Here is a 19,345-nt window from a genome sequence, read left to right as displayed (position 1 = left end):
AAGGTGACGCCTTGTTTAAAAATGGTACGTACCACTGGTCACTACTAGTTAACATTTGCATGTGGCATCTAGGTAATACCTTTTACTATCTACATTCTACGCCCTAAGAGTACATAGTTAACCGAAGGGCTTTATACGATTGAATACCAAATTTAATCAACTCAGCTGCCTGTTTTGGTTCGTCTGTTTGTTGAATATCTACTACATTTAGCATAAATCGCAAACTCGAAAAGGTTCGGGCACTTAATTTATTGGGCAAATAAACTCAATCTCCCCAGGCTTATGATTTCCAAGAATTGGGCCAATTTAATTTATTTTCTTATTGGTTTTTAATATCGCAGTTTTAATTGTTGCATATTAATGATTGAAAATATTTTTCAATAACCAATTTAAACCTTTGAATGAATTAATATACTCTTATATTGAAAGTATAACTACTTCGCGCATTACTTTCTGACTAAAAATCATTTTAACTTCATCAATAAATAGCTGTTAATAAAAACACATTTTCAACTACAGTTTGCTAATCTGAGCCAATCTTTGGTATATGTACCTAAATAGTTCCATAATATTGTAAGTAAGTACAACATTTTCATAGTTTTCAACATTTTGTGCCAAGGATTTTTCCATTGATGTTGATACCCTTTGAATTTGAAGGCACTTGCCACTGTGGAGGAATGGACAATTGGGCGCCGCACTGTTGAATGAACTAAATAGACGTTTGAGACGGAGAGTAGACGGGTAATTTTAATCAGTTTCTATCTACTACTTAGTAGTTTTAATTAATTTTGCACTTGACATAATGATTTTTATTGTAGATTGAGAATTATCATGCCTCAGGCGTTATAAAAAAATAAAGGAACTCTCTTCTCATTGGAACTTAAACATATGCACAATTAAATCATCATTTACGTGTACATTTAAATTCTCACCAAGAATTAAATAATAATATAATAATTTAAATATAAATATATATTTTAAAAGTACCTACTTATAATTTACAAACGTTTGTTTATTTTTGAATTTCATTCGATTGAGTGGCGTCCAGTTGTGTCGGCGCCGAATCGTCCTAGACCCTCACTTCAGAGCCCTATTATTCAGAGTATCTACTGGTGAAGCTGCCCATATATAAGTAGCTACACTTAACACTATCTCAAATCAACTATGAAAATTTAAACCAACTCTTATGCGGTTGCGTTTTCTAAATCTGTGTAGTCTATAAATAAATGCAATCACACTGCCAATCAAAATAATGGCATAACTTCCACCCACCTACTTTATATAATATACCCAGAACATTTGTCATTGACTGCATCCTTTGTCTTTCTAAATTAATTTCTATGGCCGGATTTAACCAATCGCAGCCCATTTAGACTTACATAACCAAATAATGGCTACTATATTCATATTAATAATCCAAACACGGGTCACATTTTATGAATATGGCATTCACGTTTAAATTTTTTACCATTATGTAAATACTTGAGCATTTATTTTATACGGATCTTTAAAGGAGACTGTTTTACTTTTATACCCGGAAACGGAACCTTATTAAGAATTGTTTCCTTTTTCAAATAAATTTATTAGTATCTAACCAAAATAAATATACACAATACTAACAAGTAGGTTGAATTTATTATTGCAATCAAACAGTTACATAATATTATTACATTACATTGAGAATTATATGGAGAAACAATAATAGTAATAAAATAATAAAAGAGTAAAACAACATAAGTGACAAAAGGTGTAAAATTTAACTATATAACTACATATTATAATATATACCTAAACCAATAAAATAATATTTATAGCATAGTGAAAACAGTCTATTTTATTGTGCGAATGTAATGTTATATCCCCCCTTTTCCATGTGAAAATTACTATGTAACAATGTTTAATAGTTATAGAGCCTGAACCCATGCATGGATTTACTGGCAGCAATGGTGTGTATTTCAAACTATCGTGACGATAATTAATTACTGTTTACACGTAACCCGACTGTCTCTCCAATCTCACTCTCCAAGAGTGAGCGACACGCAATCTTGTCAACGGTAGGTACCTACTATTACTACTATTTGAGAGGTAGTGAACATCGGTTAAGGGCCCACATGCGCCACGTAGGTCAAAATGGAGCTTTTATGGTATTTTCAGAGCATAAGCCTGGACATTCCTTAAACGTTGTACGTAATCTATTTATATAATTTTGAAGCCTAATTATTCTTTTATTTATTTTAAACATTTGATGATTGCAAAAAGTATTTTTATTACATAAAACAGTATTCTTTTAAACCTCTCCTCTCTTTAAACCGTTGTAGATAATTTTGAAGCCTTATTATCCTTTATAGTTATTTTAAACATTTGATGACTGCATAAAGTATTTTTGTTACATAAAATAGTATTCTTGTAAACCTCTCGCTCTAATGTTTTAGAATATAGTCATATTTCGGTACATAACTGTGCAGTGGTGTTAAGATTTTTTACATTTATTAATTTATAAACGCATTTATGAAACCATTAGTATAATTTATTACAAGATAATTTTTGTAAAATATTCACGATAAAAAAATATATTGATAATCTCTGTGATCCCAAATTTGACAAGAATATTAGGCATTTTATTATTCAAAAAATTGGCAAGATTAACACATTTGAAGATAATTCTAAAGATATTTATTATAAACTATGTTTTTGACCATTCAAGTGTAATAAACATCTTATGAATAATGATTGCTTTATAATAATTATTGACCTAAGAATAAGGTAGTGTTTTTTTGAAATACGTCATTTCTTTTTTCATTCCCTAGTGGTTAAGCTACAAAATACGGCCGTAGCCATAAATTGACAAACTATAATTAAAGTAGGGAGTAAAATTATGTTAACGCGCGTGTTTGAACATGTACCTAACCGAATTTTTTTTTATTTTTTTTTTTACGGTACATGTTCAAACACGCGCGTCAATATCATTTTACTCCCTATTTCAATTATAGTTTGTCAATTTATGGCTACGGCCGTATGTTGTAGCTCAACCACTGGGGAATGACAAAAGAAATGGCGTATTTCAAAAAAACACTACCTTAATATTAGGTCAATAATTATTATAAAGCAATCATTATTCATAAGATGTTTATCACACTTGAATGGTTAAAAACATAGCTTATAATAAGTATCTTTAGAATCATCTTCAAATGTGTTAATTTTGCCGATTTTTTGAATAATAAAATGCCTAATTCTTGTCAAATTTGGGATCACAGAGATTATCAATATAATTTTTTATCGTGAATATTTTACAAAAATTATCTTATAATAAATTATACTAATGGTTTTATAAATGTGTTTAAAAATTAATAAATGTAAAAAATCTTAACACCACTGCACAGTTATGTACCGAAATATGACGATATTCTAAAACATTAGAGCGAGAGGTTTAAAAGAATACTATTTTATGTAACAAAAATACTTTATGCAGTCATCAAATGTTTAAAATAACTATAAAGGATAATAAGGCTTCAAAATTATATAAATACATTATCTACAACGTTTAAGGAGTGTCCAGGATCATGGTTTGAAAATACAATAAAAACTCAATTTTGACCTACGACGAGCACGTGGGCCGTTAAGGAATGTTCAGACTTATGCTCTGAAATAACCATAAAATCTCCATTTTGACCTACGTGGCGCACGTTGGCCATTAACCTCAAAATTCGTTCGAAGTTTGTTTTTTTGCCGGCAGGTTCGCTACTATCGTCCTATTGGAAAAAATCCTACTACGCATGAAAATTCAAAAGCTTCCAATCTTTTTTGATTCATTCATGAAAGCTTGCAACTGCAGGATACCCATACATTTTCTTTATATGGCCGCGATAATACTTACTGTTAACAGTAACGTGTATACACGTGTAAGGGGTTCTAGTTTAAGATAGATAGATGTACATATATTTATTTTAAATCTCATTAATCTTTTGTCGACTATCTAATTTCTTACCGTATTTTAAGTGAAGTATTCAATTAGGTACCTGTTACAATTCATTCAGCTGTACATTAATACTCTTTCTCGCAGACCACATGAATATCTTATTAAGACGGCGAACCCGTACAAGCGTCGTAGTTAATTAATCAAGTGGCTTAGTGGGTAGCACAGCGTATGGTGGAAATGTGTATCTGAGATTTAATCCAATCGCTTCACTTCGCAGCGACTTAATTAAGTTTTGTAAAAGCTCTTGAACGAAAAGCTTCTAGGTAGGTGCTTCGCATATATTTTATTAACGGGGTGTTATTTGAAGACATATTATTAGAAGGCGCGCACAAAAATACACAAGGAATATTACTTCCGCTTCTTTGTCGTCAGGACTGAGGATCGTGACTAGGGAATCCAATCCCTAGCTTGGAAATACATAGGTTTAATGTAGTAAATAATATTGTAATATAGTTAGTTATATGAAAGTAAAACAGTTTTTTTTTTAATTATTTAAGAAAAGATAATATTCATAAAATTCGGCGTTTAAACAAGTGCCTGCCTGCACGTCCGTGGCACTGACGGTTAGACGCCGTTTGCGTGCCAGAACGTCAGTAGCATCTAGCTGGTTTTAAATGAACGATTTTTTTTCTGATGTTGTTACGATTGCGTATGACAATACAAAATGGTTATTTATTATTCGTGAGCATCCGGTGATTCCCCCTGTGACATGTGCACTTACTAACATAATTTTGTACACATACTAATTGATTGTGATTGATAAATAAATCGATCCCGAAGGTTTCGGGATTATGTTTACTAATCCCGGGATTCATAGGTATCGAAAATTCGATTCCCTAATCGTGACCTGGATGATTTGGCTGTCGAATAGCCTTATTTTGGCATTATTAGAACGCATCGCCTGTGTCAGTGGAACTAATTGGTGTTTGCTTTAATATTCTCACGCGGCATTTCTAAAAGACAAGACGGCGCGGATAACGCCAACGGGCACTAATGATCCTGATAATTCGACGAATAACGACTCAAAATTCTATTCTATTCTGGGTATGAGGAATGTACCCGGAAAAGAACGTAGTAGGCGAGGTAAATGCGGAAATCAGGGACACCTGCTAGATTTTGTTAACCCCACCCCAACGCCCGCAAATTATTATGGATATTTTTTTAATTTCCTGAAATCACGATTTTGACAATCAAGGTAAATACCTATTAATTGGTACTTTCAGCCAAACCATAAAACCTAGTCACCAATATTGACGAAATTTTTAAACCACTTCAAATACATGACTATTTGTCAATTTCGTCGTAATTAAATAATGTGAAGGTGTTGTTGTTTTTATTTAATAAAACGCGATTTTTTTGTAGTACTTATTCCACTTTTAAAAAATATATTAGGACCGGTTTCGTCCGCCTCAGTGGGACATTTTTTTGGGAAAATGTCCCACTGAGCGGACGAAACCGGTCCTAGTATATTAATTAAAAGTGAAATAAGTACCACAAAAAAATGCGTTTTATTAAATAAAAACAACAATACAATGCAGTTCCACCATGAATTGACAGTTAATAAAATAAAAGAAAAAATGTGAAGGTGGCTAAAAATTAGTGGAGCAAATTGGCCAGAATCCGATTGATGCAGGTCCTGTCCGGCATCATATTTTTTTCAAAGGTGTTTCCATATTATGTATGTTTTATATTATCATATTACTTTTTGAACGCGCAGTGCTACGACAAATCCCTGCATTCACAAATATCAGTACTTGCGATATCTCACTGTCCTACCCCCAGGGCTCGGTGAATTCCTTGAGGCGTCCAAATGTAAGGATATCACCCCATCTCGATCAGCGTTACAATTCGTTTAGCGGACATCGCGTCGGGCTGCGTCGGTTATTGAGTAGGTACCCCTGCGTAATCGGGTTCCACGCCATTGCGCGGACCTATGGACAACAGTTGATAAACCCTGACCGACACGTGCCGTGACCACCCCCGATCGACATTTATAGGGTAACTCTCAGCAAATGAGTTCTAGTGGATTGACAATACCATAGTATGGTTTAAAGCTCTCGATAATTTTGCTAAGCTTTTTTATTTATTTTTACTTTAAAAACAAAGAAATATGTAACAGTAAGTAGGTATTAACAATATTCATACAAAAATGGAGTAATTCGAAGATTAAACTTAAACATAATAAAAAAGTAGGTACATGGAAGTACACCGAGTGAGTTAACTATAATTAACAACGTTAAATTTATATTCTAAACTCGACTCACGTAAGTGGAATATATCAATATCCGAAGCGATTTGATTGAACCGATCTAGTCATTGACTTCATGATATTCGGTATATTTTTAACTACCTGCCGCTCTTTTAAATTAATGAATGTCAGTTCGCTGTCTGATTTCCAGGTTGTTCTATATTACATTTTTAAGCAAAATGACTTTTGAATGCCATTTTGTTCTATTTTCAGAACTCTGTTTAACCTACTAGTCAGAATACAAAAATGATGACTGGATTAGTCCACAACGTTGACAATAAGTTTTTATTTTATGTGCAGAATACAGTTTTTAATATATTTTGTTTTGCAATTATTTAAATGTGAACTTTGAAATTGATCTCCTGAGAATTTTGCTCGAACTACCTGTAAATCAGGCAGCGATGTAGTCCATGTGACGGCTACACATCTCAAACCGTGTAGTACGTCATCTACGACTGCCCAATTATAGAAAAAGAGCAATGTGGTCTCGGCGCTATGTATAGGCAACATAACACAAGCCACTACACTAAAATATATATATTTCTGGCCATTAAGAAAATTGAATAAATAAATGGAGGAACATGATATTAAATGGAGACTTCATCTAAGATTGTCATCGAGCATTTTTTTGCGAAAATGTTAAGTACTAAATGTAATTATATCTTAGAACCACCTTGTTTGAGAAAGCAAGGGCATGGTTCGTAATGAAATCGTTTTAAAAAATCTGCCGCTCTCCCTTTTCAAATCTGTATCAAATTGAATCTATTCTTTCAAACGTGCAAGAGTTTGCCAAATCGTGAAATCACGACCGGTACACGCCGTTTGCTTACTACTGTGCAAACTTACAATATAAAACATATAATACGCGAAATCTAGAGACATTTATTTGATTTGTATAAGAGCTTTGTTTGGGGAAAGTGTTAGGATTTTTTTTTATTTCCTCTTATCACAGACATAACATGAATTCTTTTCGTTCCAGAAATAAAAATATCCACCAAGAATAGGCACGAAACGTCTTTTGTGTGTTACGTTTATTTCCGGCAGCTTTCATAAAATATTTTTCTACGTATTGCATTCATATGTGAGGATCTTAGTTTTAAAGTCGGTTACCTTCATATGTACGCTATTTTTAGATAATCATAAAAACTGTCAAGCAAATTTAGGTCTCACAATAAAATTATGACTGCAAAAATATTAGAAAAAGAGAATATCCAAATAAAACTACCTTGATGATAATATGTAACAATAATGCCGGCTTGTGAATATAACTGATTTTGCGAACAACTCCCGTTTAATTCCATTTTACTAAGAAAATAAAATAAAAGTACTTATAAATTGTGATTATATTGATATGCACGTCGCTTACTGGCGACTAATTTAGTCTATGTTTTGAACGATTACCACCTCTGGAAATTCAATGATGGAGTGTGCCAACTCTAATGTATTAGTATTTTGAATTATTATTCATTATTCATGCTAATTTCAATTAATTTTAACACTTTCTACGTGTGCATAAGTTAAAATTACTTGCGATATTATATATATAGATAATATTTTAAGCAGAACCCAACCTGCAGACCATAGATAATAGACAATATTCTTACAGAAAATACATAGTGCCAATGGCTAAAAACAAAAAACACGTGATTTTTACATGAGTCGAAAATGTGTAGGCATGTAGAAAATGATAAAAAAAAACGTGCATTGAGTCATGTAGGTCTCGATGCAGTTCAGTACAACGTGAGGTGACCTCGTTGTTGTTCTGGTGATGTCGGCAGATTTTGCTAACTGACAATGTTCGTTAAAAGGTTCAAAATGTGCTACGGGGTGGGATCATCAGTCTGATAACATTTTAAATACCAAGAAAAATGACATTATACATTTTTCCCGTAGCAGCAGCAGCTTACTGTGATGTCACGTGATAGTACGTGACATGCATCATAATATATTTCGCGATATAGAATCAGAATCGAGGCAAATAAAAAAAAATGGAAGTAACCTACTATGAAACCAATAGTCTCATGTATGTATAAAATATTTCAAACAACATATTATGTGAGTAGATTATATTATAATTACGTTCTTTCGAAAACTGGATGCTTTTGAGATGTGGCTGTATCGGCTCACCTTGAAGATTTCCTTGGCTAATCATATTATTAATAAGTTTTTAATACATATATGTTACACTTTTTACGAATTTATCCTTAGCCCACTATCTAGCAAAGTAAAATTGCATACTTGAGCCATATTTTCGGCCACAACAGGAAGTGTGATTTACTTCTGCTCACATTGCAGAGAAATTAATGTGGCAGCAGCGGCGTAGATATTAGAAAAATTTATTGACTACACAATCTGTCATGGCTGGTATTTTCCCTCTTGATCTGCACATACAGGTACGAGGTACATCCACGATGCTTCTTAAGGACGAGAAGGCCGTTGTTGGTGATTTTCACCTTGCCCCGCCTCCATACCTTGAAGCTAAAAAGTGTCACTAAAGATGACGTTGCATGCAGCATCAAAGACCTGGCAGCGAAAGTGGTATGCCTCCACCAAGGGCACGAAAACATTTTTATTCTTTCAAAATGTTCAATGGTGATTGGACACTAGTCAATTTTTGACTAGCCACGGTCGATTTGCTGCCAAGCGCTTTCAGCTCGGACTTGTCGCCCGATCAACGCGTCCCTGTGACGGAAAACTACATGATGCAAACAACATCCTCCGGGAATGACCGATAATGTACTCCTAAAGGAAAGAAATGCTCAAGTCGGTCAATCAGTTATTGGGTCCATCGGGCCATCCGATCTGGTGATCAGTTTATTGGGAGTTTTATACTTCAGATATAACAATGAACAAATTTCTTGTTAGTCAGTACATTATTTGTACATTTGTACAACCATGGCGGAATAAAAAAAGTTTATGTATTTATATAAGTATAAAAAATTAAACGTATATATACGATATGTATTCGTACATAGTTTTTTATACAAATGTATATGGTTTATGGACAAATTTATCTTGGTATAAGCTATATGTATAAGTTGTTAAAATCAACGCGAGGAGAACCAACGTTTTCTGCAATAGCACTTGTCCTAATTCAGATGACTCCCTGATTACCGATGGGCAAAACATCTAGAGTATATACAGTTTTAAACAACTGGGGTCCACATCACGGGAGACTGCACTTTGCAAGAGTGCTTGCTATCAGAATGGGAATGGCTGGAGCAACATTAAACTCCATGTGGAATATCTATGACTCACGACTGTACTTGGTTTTAAACAAAATGTCGTCTATTCGACGCTTGCATTCTGACGGTGCGGTTTTACAGTAGCGAGTCATGTTACCTTACGAAGTCGCAGGTTAACTGTATACTTAACTTCGAAAACAGATGTTTGCAATGGATACTGGGTGTGTGGTTGTATATCTTTAGGAGTAACGAGGAGATACGAGAGCGGACCAAGCAGTCTCGCATCACGCTGATAATGAAGATGCGATGTTGAACATGGCTCAGTGACGTGCTGCGTATGCCCCAAGAAAATTTTAACCTGGCTTGCCTGTTAGCCAAACGGATTCCGGCATCCTGGAAGACCACTAAATACCATCTACCGAGTGTATATGGAGGAGCTACGGAATGCTCTCATGACCTGGGATAATGCAAGAAGACTGGAGTCACCGTGTGGTATCCATATGCGCTAACATAGAAGCGGATATGGTAAAAAAGAAGAAGAACCCTTAGAATGCAAACAGTGTATGCAAGTGGACGGTGGACGCATCATTACGAATAATGTATTGATACATAAATATATTGGGGAAGAAAGAAAAAGTCAATCTCGTTGCAATATGTAGTGTTGTGAAATATTTTCAAGTCATTCGGTCGGCTTGGCATTCGCTCATGCCTTGTTTTACTGTCAAAATGCTCATTCAGCCTCCCCCTTCCCTTCTCGCCCCGCTTGTCGTTTCCACGGTCCACCTTCACTGACGTTGTGGCATCCCAAATATCCAGAGGGTCAGGGTGCGTGAGAGAACCGAGGGTGCAGGGGGATGGCGCGAGGGGAGCGGTCTAGCGGCTGCGCCCTGCGACAGGGTGCAATCCATACGCCACGGAAGGTGCAGGGACGTTGCTAGGACTGCGGTCGCCTCCAAGCAAATGCTAAATATTATCGTAACTTAATCTTTTGATATATTTCGATTGTTCATTTGATACTGCACTAAAGTATTATAGACATGGAAATTATCATTTTAAGTGTGTTCACTAAATAGTTTCTACCCCTATACCCAGACACGCACTTTGAGTCTAGCGATAAACAAGGGATGTTCATCTGCAACATATTACAAACTGTAGCATCCACCAGTGTTTATCGAATGCGCGTGGCTTAACGGTCATAATTATTATTAACATCAATAATGTCCGTTTATGTCATTCGCGCTGTCTTGCCTTTTGAACATTGATTAGATGACCCAGATAGTTGTACCTACCAATTTATGATCGTTACGGGTAATTCAGTAGCCACAGGCCCTACCTGTCATATAATACCAATATGAGAAGGCTGCTCGATAGTAAATCATCAGAGTCACGATCCTGATTTTGTGATAAAAAATAAGTAATATTAAATTTATCGAAAGAGATGTACCGTGGTATTGTGGTATTGATTTGTATTATTTTTAAATTAATGTCTACCAACAGGACCATTTGGATATAAGTATATCTTATATATGTATTATTAATCTGCGAAGTCTCAGCTGAAGCTTATTATGTGGATAGGTACACTTATATAGTTTTTTTATGTACCCTATTAAATACATGTAAAGGCTGCGATAATCAAGATTTCACTGTCTATTTCTTCCATCGCTCATGAGAGTCATGACATGTTAGTGATTAATAAATTCTCAGAGTTAAATGATTTCTTTGTAAGTTCAAGGTAATTAATTATTACATGTTTTCTTATTTATTACATTAATAATTAAGATTTATTTTTATGAAGATAAACTCTAAATATAATAATTGCCTGGTAAGCAGTATTCGATGTTGCAGACAGGAGACATAGACTATTTCAATTTACCTGCATGAAATATTTGAAATAAGAATTTAAAGACAAACGCATCGAATGCCCTGGACTGACCTTCGAAATCCAAATACATAAAGCAAAATCGCGTAAAATAGTAATGGAGGGCACGGTTGAGAAATGGCGAGGTAAATGAAGTTATAAAGGTGCCTATGAGTAATTTCGGAGTGAGAAAGACCGAGATGTATTTTCAGAGATGATATCGAGACCAATAGGGGATGCAAAATTTATTTTAGATGATTCATTAAGATACCAAGTTTGGAATGAATTACCATCTGCATTGAATATGTCCTTGCAGCGGTCCTGGTGGGGACGGTGCCTCGCGAATATTTCGGGCTTATATCTTATGTCGTTATATCCACCCGCCGAGAGCGGCTTGCAAAACACTTACCGATTTATTTACTTAGCAATCTCTCTTCCCGCCAAGATTCCCGCATGGACGATTTTTAAATTTCAAGACAGATGCTTTATTGCATCATTACTCAAGTTTTTTCTGCAACCAAACATTTTCTGTTTAATTTATATTATTTGGACAATGTTATACAACGTGCGATATGTTAGCGGGATAAGTATTACCTGCTTAATTGATTTTCGTATGGCACCCAAATTAACCCTTCTGCGAAGCAGAGGAAAAGCGTCGAGTGAAGGAGCTTACTGGGTGAAGCCTTCAATCTACCCTGCGAAAAGCATATGACCGAGAGAGATGAAGAGATGAGATGAACAAAATGCAAAGTACAAAATTGAAAATGTCTATGTCTTTAGGGAGCTCATTTACTAATCTTGCACACCTCGCTAATGGTGCCTGATAGGCTTGACACGAGGAAACAGTTCCGATCCAGAATAAATCATGGCTGCGACCACGTAGGTAATTGACAGGCGCATGTAAATTCAAATTCATTAGGACACCAGGATTGGAAACCATCCCTTGCGATAACAGGCAAAATGTATGGTGTGGTATTATGACCGTATCATAGTTCGATTCAATGTAAAATAGATTTTTGCGGCAGCTTACGGTAAACTGTGCCGTATAATTTACACGTATCTAACCATGTGCCTTCAATTTATGTGTGAACATGTCAACACTTCAACACCCCTAAAAATAAAATACATATACCATTTTTGCCATATGGTTAAATTAAATTCACACGTGTCACTATGTCGTGAATACAGTCAAGCTAGAGACACTGTCAAATTAATATTACCTATCGAATAATATCCAGCTATCGGCTGTAACATCGTAAAGCCATGGCAGGAAACCAAAGAAATACAAACGGCTGTGTAAATCTTTCATCAAAATAAAACTGCAATTTAATACATTTTAAGTAATCCAACGCATTTAAGAGCTTTTATAATAAGTATATATTTTTTATTTTTTTAGATAAAAAACAATATAAAATATGTGTTTTTTTGGAAGCCAGATTTTTATTACTGTGTACCTATATCACTTCGGGTTATAATGTCGTAGGTCCCAGGCTCGGATACTGAGTCTGGCATATACACATATTGTTTTTCAATTTGTGATTGAAGTCTGATTATGGACCTAATAGGTTAAGCAAATGACCAACATCCATTTCTCTTAAAAACAAAATCTGCTAATGTAAACCTCCACCCTGTGGATGCCCATATGATCTTATTAGGATCGGACATGGTCGGGGAAAAAAACCTAACCCTAGAAAATAAGACATTCGCCCGGCTTGCGGAGTAATGATATTTGCGAATTCATCCAGATTTTCTAAATGATTTATTTTGAACAAATAATGTAATGTTCTTAAATCTTGTGTTTTCATTCTTTAATAAAAAAATTATTTTACTAAAGAGTCTATAAAAAGCAGTTGAAAATTGTTTTTCGATAGACGGAAACATGCCATGTAGGTAAAATACGTAGATACATATTATATCACAAAAATAAATTGTTATCAAGACAATCTAAAACCATTAAATCTGATGCCAACATGTAAGAAAAGCGATTAGTTCTCAATTTATAATTCAATTTCTAAGTGGTTAAGTCAATGACATTAATATGGACGATGCATCTGGAAAGAAAAATGAGACTCACTTTTTTGTCGGGTCTGCCGAATGGCATAATCTGTTCTAACGCCATTACAATAAAGGTGATATTGCTATAAATTCCCGATGCTTTGTGTCAGGTCTGCCGAATGGTTCGGTTCGAACGGGTTCGCTCAAATGAAGATTGACACTAGAAACACTGTTCTAACGCCATTACAATTAAGGTGATATTGCTTTCCCGATGCGTGATGTCGCATAATGGAAATTGCGTGACGTCTACTTATACATGTGCGAATGTCGCTATGCGTGAATTTATTTGCTAACTACTGTATTGAGTGCGTTGTCCATTAATAATGTCATTGGGTTAAGTATAGGAAAATGTATTGATCTTTAGCGTGCCCTCGTTTCGATTATTACAACGTTTTTCTTAGCTCGTATTCTTATTTGTCCGGTGGGTTTTTGTCCGGTAGAAATCTTGCAATCGATTTTTAACTAATTTCCCGACTAGCTAGACATTTGAAACTTTAAGGATATATTAGAACACGATGCCAATGCATTTTTTTAATACTTTTAGCCATCTTTAAGTAGAATTGAATTAATTTTCAGTTAATTCTGTTTTGTATGAAAATTTATTTCGACACCATTATTGGTTGCTAGGGGTCTGGGGTCCTAGAAACTAAATTATTAATATATACGTGCGTTACTATGGAAATCAATATGAATGTCAAAATGACATTTCAGTATTATTTCTATCAAATACATTTTTTTTGATCGCTTAAGCTAGTCATGTCAAGTTTATATGATTCAACAGAAAAGTTAAAAACGATGTATATAAAAAGTTATTTTTATCTTGTAATTATTTTTTGTATATCGATGATAATAATTATTTGTATCTGTCGAAATATTGAAATACGTGCTTTAGAAAAGGTGGAGGATCATGTAATTAGGATACTTAAAAACTGTGACCAGATACTATTTTATTTAGCACTACTCCACTGATGTTTATCCTCTTTTTTAAATAAAAAATCTACACATTTTATAAATACCTACTAGAGTTTGAGAGAACCGAACCAAAACGGAAATCTTCAAAGTGCATATCTATATACCTAGCTCTGATGAACACATCAAAAGTAATCGGTTTTAATTTTGCCAGTTTAAATACAGTTGTTTTTGTTTAATTGATTTAATCCGTGCGACGGACAAATGTGTGTTTTTCGGTTTATTCCCGGTTAATCTCGTTAAGCCACTAATTCGTGCGGACCACCTTACCGGGGTGGCTTTTTGTCCGTTCCAGCGCGGAAACTACACGAGCGTTGGCAATGCACTTCCGACACGCGCGATTAACACAGTCCGATTTAATTGGATTTTATTGCATGCAATTAATACATTTCGATTTATATTTAATTTGTGGCGTTTCCCCCTTGACTAAGAAAACGACAATCTGGTCGTTGTATGAAATGGACATGCAGTACTGAACACAATACTGCATCGCCAATGCCATAGATTAATAAAGAAGTTCAAAGAATATGGAGTGAAGTAAATATTATTGTGTATAGACAATTTAAGTTAAACACGCACAATTATTTTTTGTAAATTTCTATTTTCCCGCGGTTCACACCACCGCCGCTGATGTTTGCGATTCTCAGCCACGAGAGAAACGAAGAAGTCTTTTTTTAAAAACATATAAAGTATCTCGTAAGATTCATAACCCGACAACAATTATTGGACGTATTTCTGCTAACAAAATCCAACCCACACGTTTAACATTCTGAGAAAATTCAATATTTGAGAGACTGATTGATTGATTGAATTGATTTATATTTAAAAAATATGATGTGTGATTATTTCAGATACTTTAATATAATTAAATATTCACACGTCATATTTTTTAAATCAATTGTCTCTCAAATATTGAATTTTCTCAGAATTTTACACGTGTGGGTTGGATCTTCTTTGCAGAAATACGTCTATAGCAATTATACCATTCAGCATTACAAGTGTGACACATTTGTTTTGTTGTCAAAACAAATCAAAAGTGGCGGAAGCGATTGTCTGCATCTTCTCAATCATAACCTAGATCAACAGTGTATATTATGATTTATTTAATTGCGACAGTGACACTTGTAATGTGAAATACCAAGAGGAATGAGAGTCACGACCACTTTCGAGGCTGGCATCAAGACTTTCCGACTACACTATCGTCTCAGGTAGATGAATCATAAAATAAACTGCGTCCCTAATATTATATATACTTACTTAATATAGTAAGAGGTTAGAAGATGAGAAAAATTATTTTTTATTATTGATTTTGAATTTTTATTAGTGATGAACTTCTTTTGTATAAATAGCGAGGACGATCCATAACCATCCACCACTCATCTAGAGTCCGTCACTCGACACAGTCACCTGCCTAACAATAGATCGATAGTCGTCGCTACTAGATCGCGGCTCGGTCTGTGCACGAGCTCACCGCTATCACTATACACCGTTAATCTTTACTCAAACCATTGTAACTCTCTGTACCCTATATTAAGACAATAAACATGCACATCCATCTACACCGTGTCCGGAAACTTGTACGTATGCAGTTCGCCGTATCACACTTCACCGTGAAATTTTATATCGAGAATATATGCCCGTATATTAAAAACCATCCAACCTCCTCGGGTAGTGTAGTACTGACATACAATTCATGTCTAAAATAAAACACGGTTCTTGTCGGTTTACACTTTACAGAAAGCCAGCAGTAAACAAAATTTTAAAATAGTCGATATACTGGATGATTTGTTAGGTTGGGTTAAGTTTTAATTTTTGAATTCATGAATTTTGCTAAAATCAGCTATTAAAATTGAATTAACATTCACATTGAATCTAATAAAATTGGAGACTGTATGGAATACGGTCATCTCTTTTCAATAAGAAAGCTCACGGTGAAATGTTTTACGTACAATTTACATGTAACCCATCTGTACACCGCTGCTGCCTCAACCACCACCTCACCTTCTACCAAAGTGGTGACCTCCACGTGATAATCCAACTTCAAATGTCTACTTATCAAAATTCGTATTTACGTCCTTAAATTGTAAAAATAAATAAGCGATTCCAATGTTCTTTTATTTGAAAAGAGCACGACATAGTGTGTACTGTGTAGTATATCAACACGACAAATTTACGGCAATATATTATTATTTTTCTACAATGAAAAGCGGAGAATGTCACCAGGAACGTTATCGCGACTTTGTAAGGGGTAGGTACAAACATATCTCGTTTCTCGACAACGTACATTTCCCAACAATGCATGATTTAATCTCAGCGAAGTAAGGTGATATCGCGGGGAGATATTGCCATAATTAACGACGCGCTTGAATATTTGTTTTGTTTCGAATTTCCAAAACAAAACTTTGCTGCGTACATATTACCAACTTTACAATGCTAACGGCGCAAACTTGCAACACTGGAGGGTGGGATCGCGCGTACTACACGCGGGGGCTAAAGCGAAATCCACACGATATGTCAAACGAATGGACGGACACCAGTATATTGCGTGAAAATTTCAATTGATGTTGTTAAGGAACAGCTGTATCGGAAAGCCAATGGACTAATGCAATATTAACATACTGTAGCTTAAACTCTAGACGATATTTATATTTAGCCACGTATTTTTTCCGAATTATACGCGGTGAAAATAAGAACTCTGCCATTCTTGGTAGCATTGACCTGTGTATCCCTGATAACTATCTTAGAAATCGGGAGCATTAAGTTGTTTGTTCTCCTAAGGTGCATAACTAACCTGCCATTGGTAATGGCAATTGGCAATCAACCAAATCACTTCGGATATTGACATATTCCAGCTGCGTGAGGATGAGTATAGGCGGGCATTGTTTTATAAATTCTTAAAATAGGGTCTGCTTAGCTCATCCGGGTGGCTCATACGGATATATTATACTCACTCGTAACTCTACGGTCTTCATGATACCCCGTCGCAGGACGGATGTGATGTTTCATGATGCTGTGTATCGTGCGATTAAGTTATTTGATGGCACCATAAAGGTTTATTTATTTTTTATTAAATATATCATGTTTGTTTAAGTATTAAATAGGTTAAATTTATAATTGTATTTATCATTTTACTTTAATATCTACATATCACATACTTTCTTTTCTACTTTCTTGTTATATTGGTTGTTATTTGTAATTAAGTCATTTTTATAATTTGTATTCCATCCAGGCCAATTGCTGTAATGCCACAATACTCTGTTCTAAATAAATAAATAAATGAATTAATAAATGATGGATCGGCCAAGAAGAAGTTCGATATAAACTACTATATAGTTGTAAAACGTTAATAACAAAGTCATCCTTTATTCAGTCATTCATTCTATAATTTTATTAATGAAGAGCTATCTTATAAAAGCTATAAAATTAGTTATGTTTCGAAGTTTACTGAAGATTTGTTTGTAGTTTGTATTAGGCTTAATATTGAGCCTACGCTACCTACCGTTCTCTTCGCAAAGTCTCGTAGACTCATAAAATAATTTAGTTAGCAGAGACTGCGTCTTTTGAGTTCGTACAGGCGCAAGACGCAACGCAACTTTTGATATATTCATGGCACGTGAACGGCCGTTGAACGTTTAGCAAACTTTTGCCAACTTAAGCTTTGCTAGAAACTCTAAGTAAGAGCTTTTTCAGAGAGATTTTACAGCTTTTAAAGTCGAGCCATTTTCTTTTGTTTCTAATTTAGCATAACTGCAGGAATCTGATACTTACCTGTGCCTCGTCACACCTACTATTGTATAATCTTAGCAATTTAAAGTCTACAACTCTACATTGTTCGGTTAGTATATATTTTAGTTTTAAAAACGAACGTTTTATACTATATTACTTGAATCAATTAGAATTTAATTTTAAATTTTAATTGATTAAGCTTTATACTTTTTCGTTTGAGTCATTCTTTACATCTTGGATTTCGTCTTTCGGTATCTTCGTGAACGGTGTGCACTCATCAATGCAAACTGACGTGGAATACAGTCAATTCTCATATGTTTAACAACATAATATGATAATAAATGTTTGTGATTGTTCAACATTACTAACAATCATCACCTTGTGCGTAAAAAGGACATGGTTATTAATAATATTTTAAAAATATCGTGATGCATTAGGATTTAGATACCCACTGTACTTATATATATTTAGCAAGCCTACTTCAATTTCAAATTATAATCAAAGTATTAGCAATAAGTAACTAGCACTACGATCGAAGTGTATAATTTCATGCCGTGACCTGGCTATAGAAATCCTTGATACCGACTTCTTTAGGTTGCCAATACATATATTATTATCAGGTAGATGTTGTAACAGCCTTCCGTTTATTTTTTACATTACAATTTTTAACATGTAGTTTTTACTTTCATTCCAGTTGCTTCTCAATCCCCAGCAATAATTTGAGCGGGGGCTCCCGAGGAGTGCCAGCCATCCCTCCAGAGACGCCTCCATCATCAGCGGAGGGCCAGCCGCCCCTGCCCCCTCCCCTGCCAATGCTGCCCCTACCGAGCCCGGCGATGGCATCTGCCGCCCTCGTCTCGCCGGAGACCCTCAGTCACCGGAGTAGCCCCACATGTGGAAGCGAGCGGAGAGGACCAGCTCCGTCGTGTTCTACTCATCATGTACATATCGAATCTCCTGTTAGGTGAGTTATTATATCATCGAGATACGGACATAAGATTTCCATCACCCTTGGAGCAAAAGAATAGAAAAAATAATTTAATGAAATTTGACTATTGATAAGTCTTCTTTTTCTGGGAGGATTTAATTGAATTTTAAAAACTGGCTAACACTATACATACAATTTGCATTCTATGACTGACAAAGTTTGTGTATTTTTTTCCTTGGATCTCCACAGCCTATCTGCATTTCTCCACTCTTTGCCACTTTGAAACCACTTTTGAACATAAAGCCCGTTGAGAAGACGACAACCTGTAAAATCTCGTGATATTGGGTCACGTCGAAGGTCGGAGATTTCGAGGACGACCTCCTTGCAGATTGACAACACA

General features: G+C 35.0%; 1 protein-coding gene across 1 annotated transcript in view; it reads left to right on the top strand.

Annotated features, from left to right (window-relative positions):
- Positions 1 to 19,345, top strand: part of LOC147064240 (proton channel OtopLc-like) — a 252,185-nt gene that overhangs the window by 102,571 nt on the left and 130,269 nt on the right. Inside the window, exon 2 of the mRNA XM_085958679.1 lies at positions 18,712 to 18,981. Within this exon, the coding sequence (XP_085814805.1) occupies positions 18,712 to 18,981 (270 nt within the window). The remainder of the gene's footprint in view (positions 1 to 18,711; positions 18,982 to 19,345) is intronic.

This window comes from Rhyacophila brunnea, unplaced genomic scaffold (assembly GCF_057557595.1).
Source record: "Rhyacophila brunnea isolate RB1 unplaced genomic scaffold, BYU_Rbru_1.0 scaffold_8, whole genome shotgun sequence".
Lineage (NCBI taxonomy): Eukaryota > Metazoa > Arthropoda > Insecta > Trichoptera > Rhyacophilidae > Rhyacophila > Rhyacophila brunnea.
The sequence above is the reverse complement of the archived record's forward strand: the minus strand, read 5'-3'. Positions and strand labels throughout refer to the sequence as shown.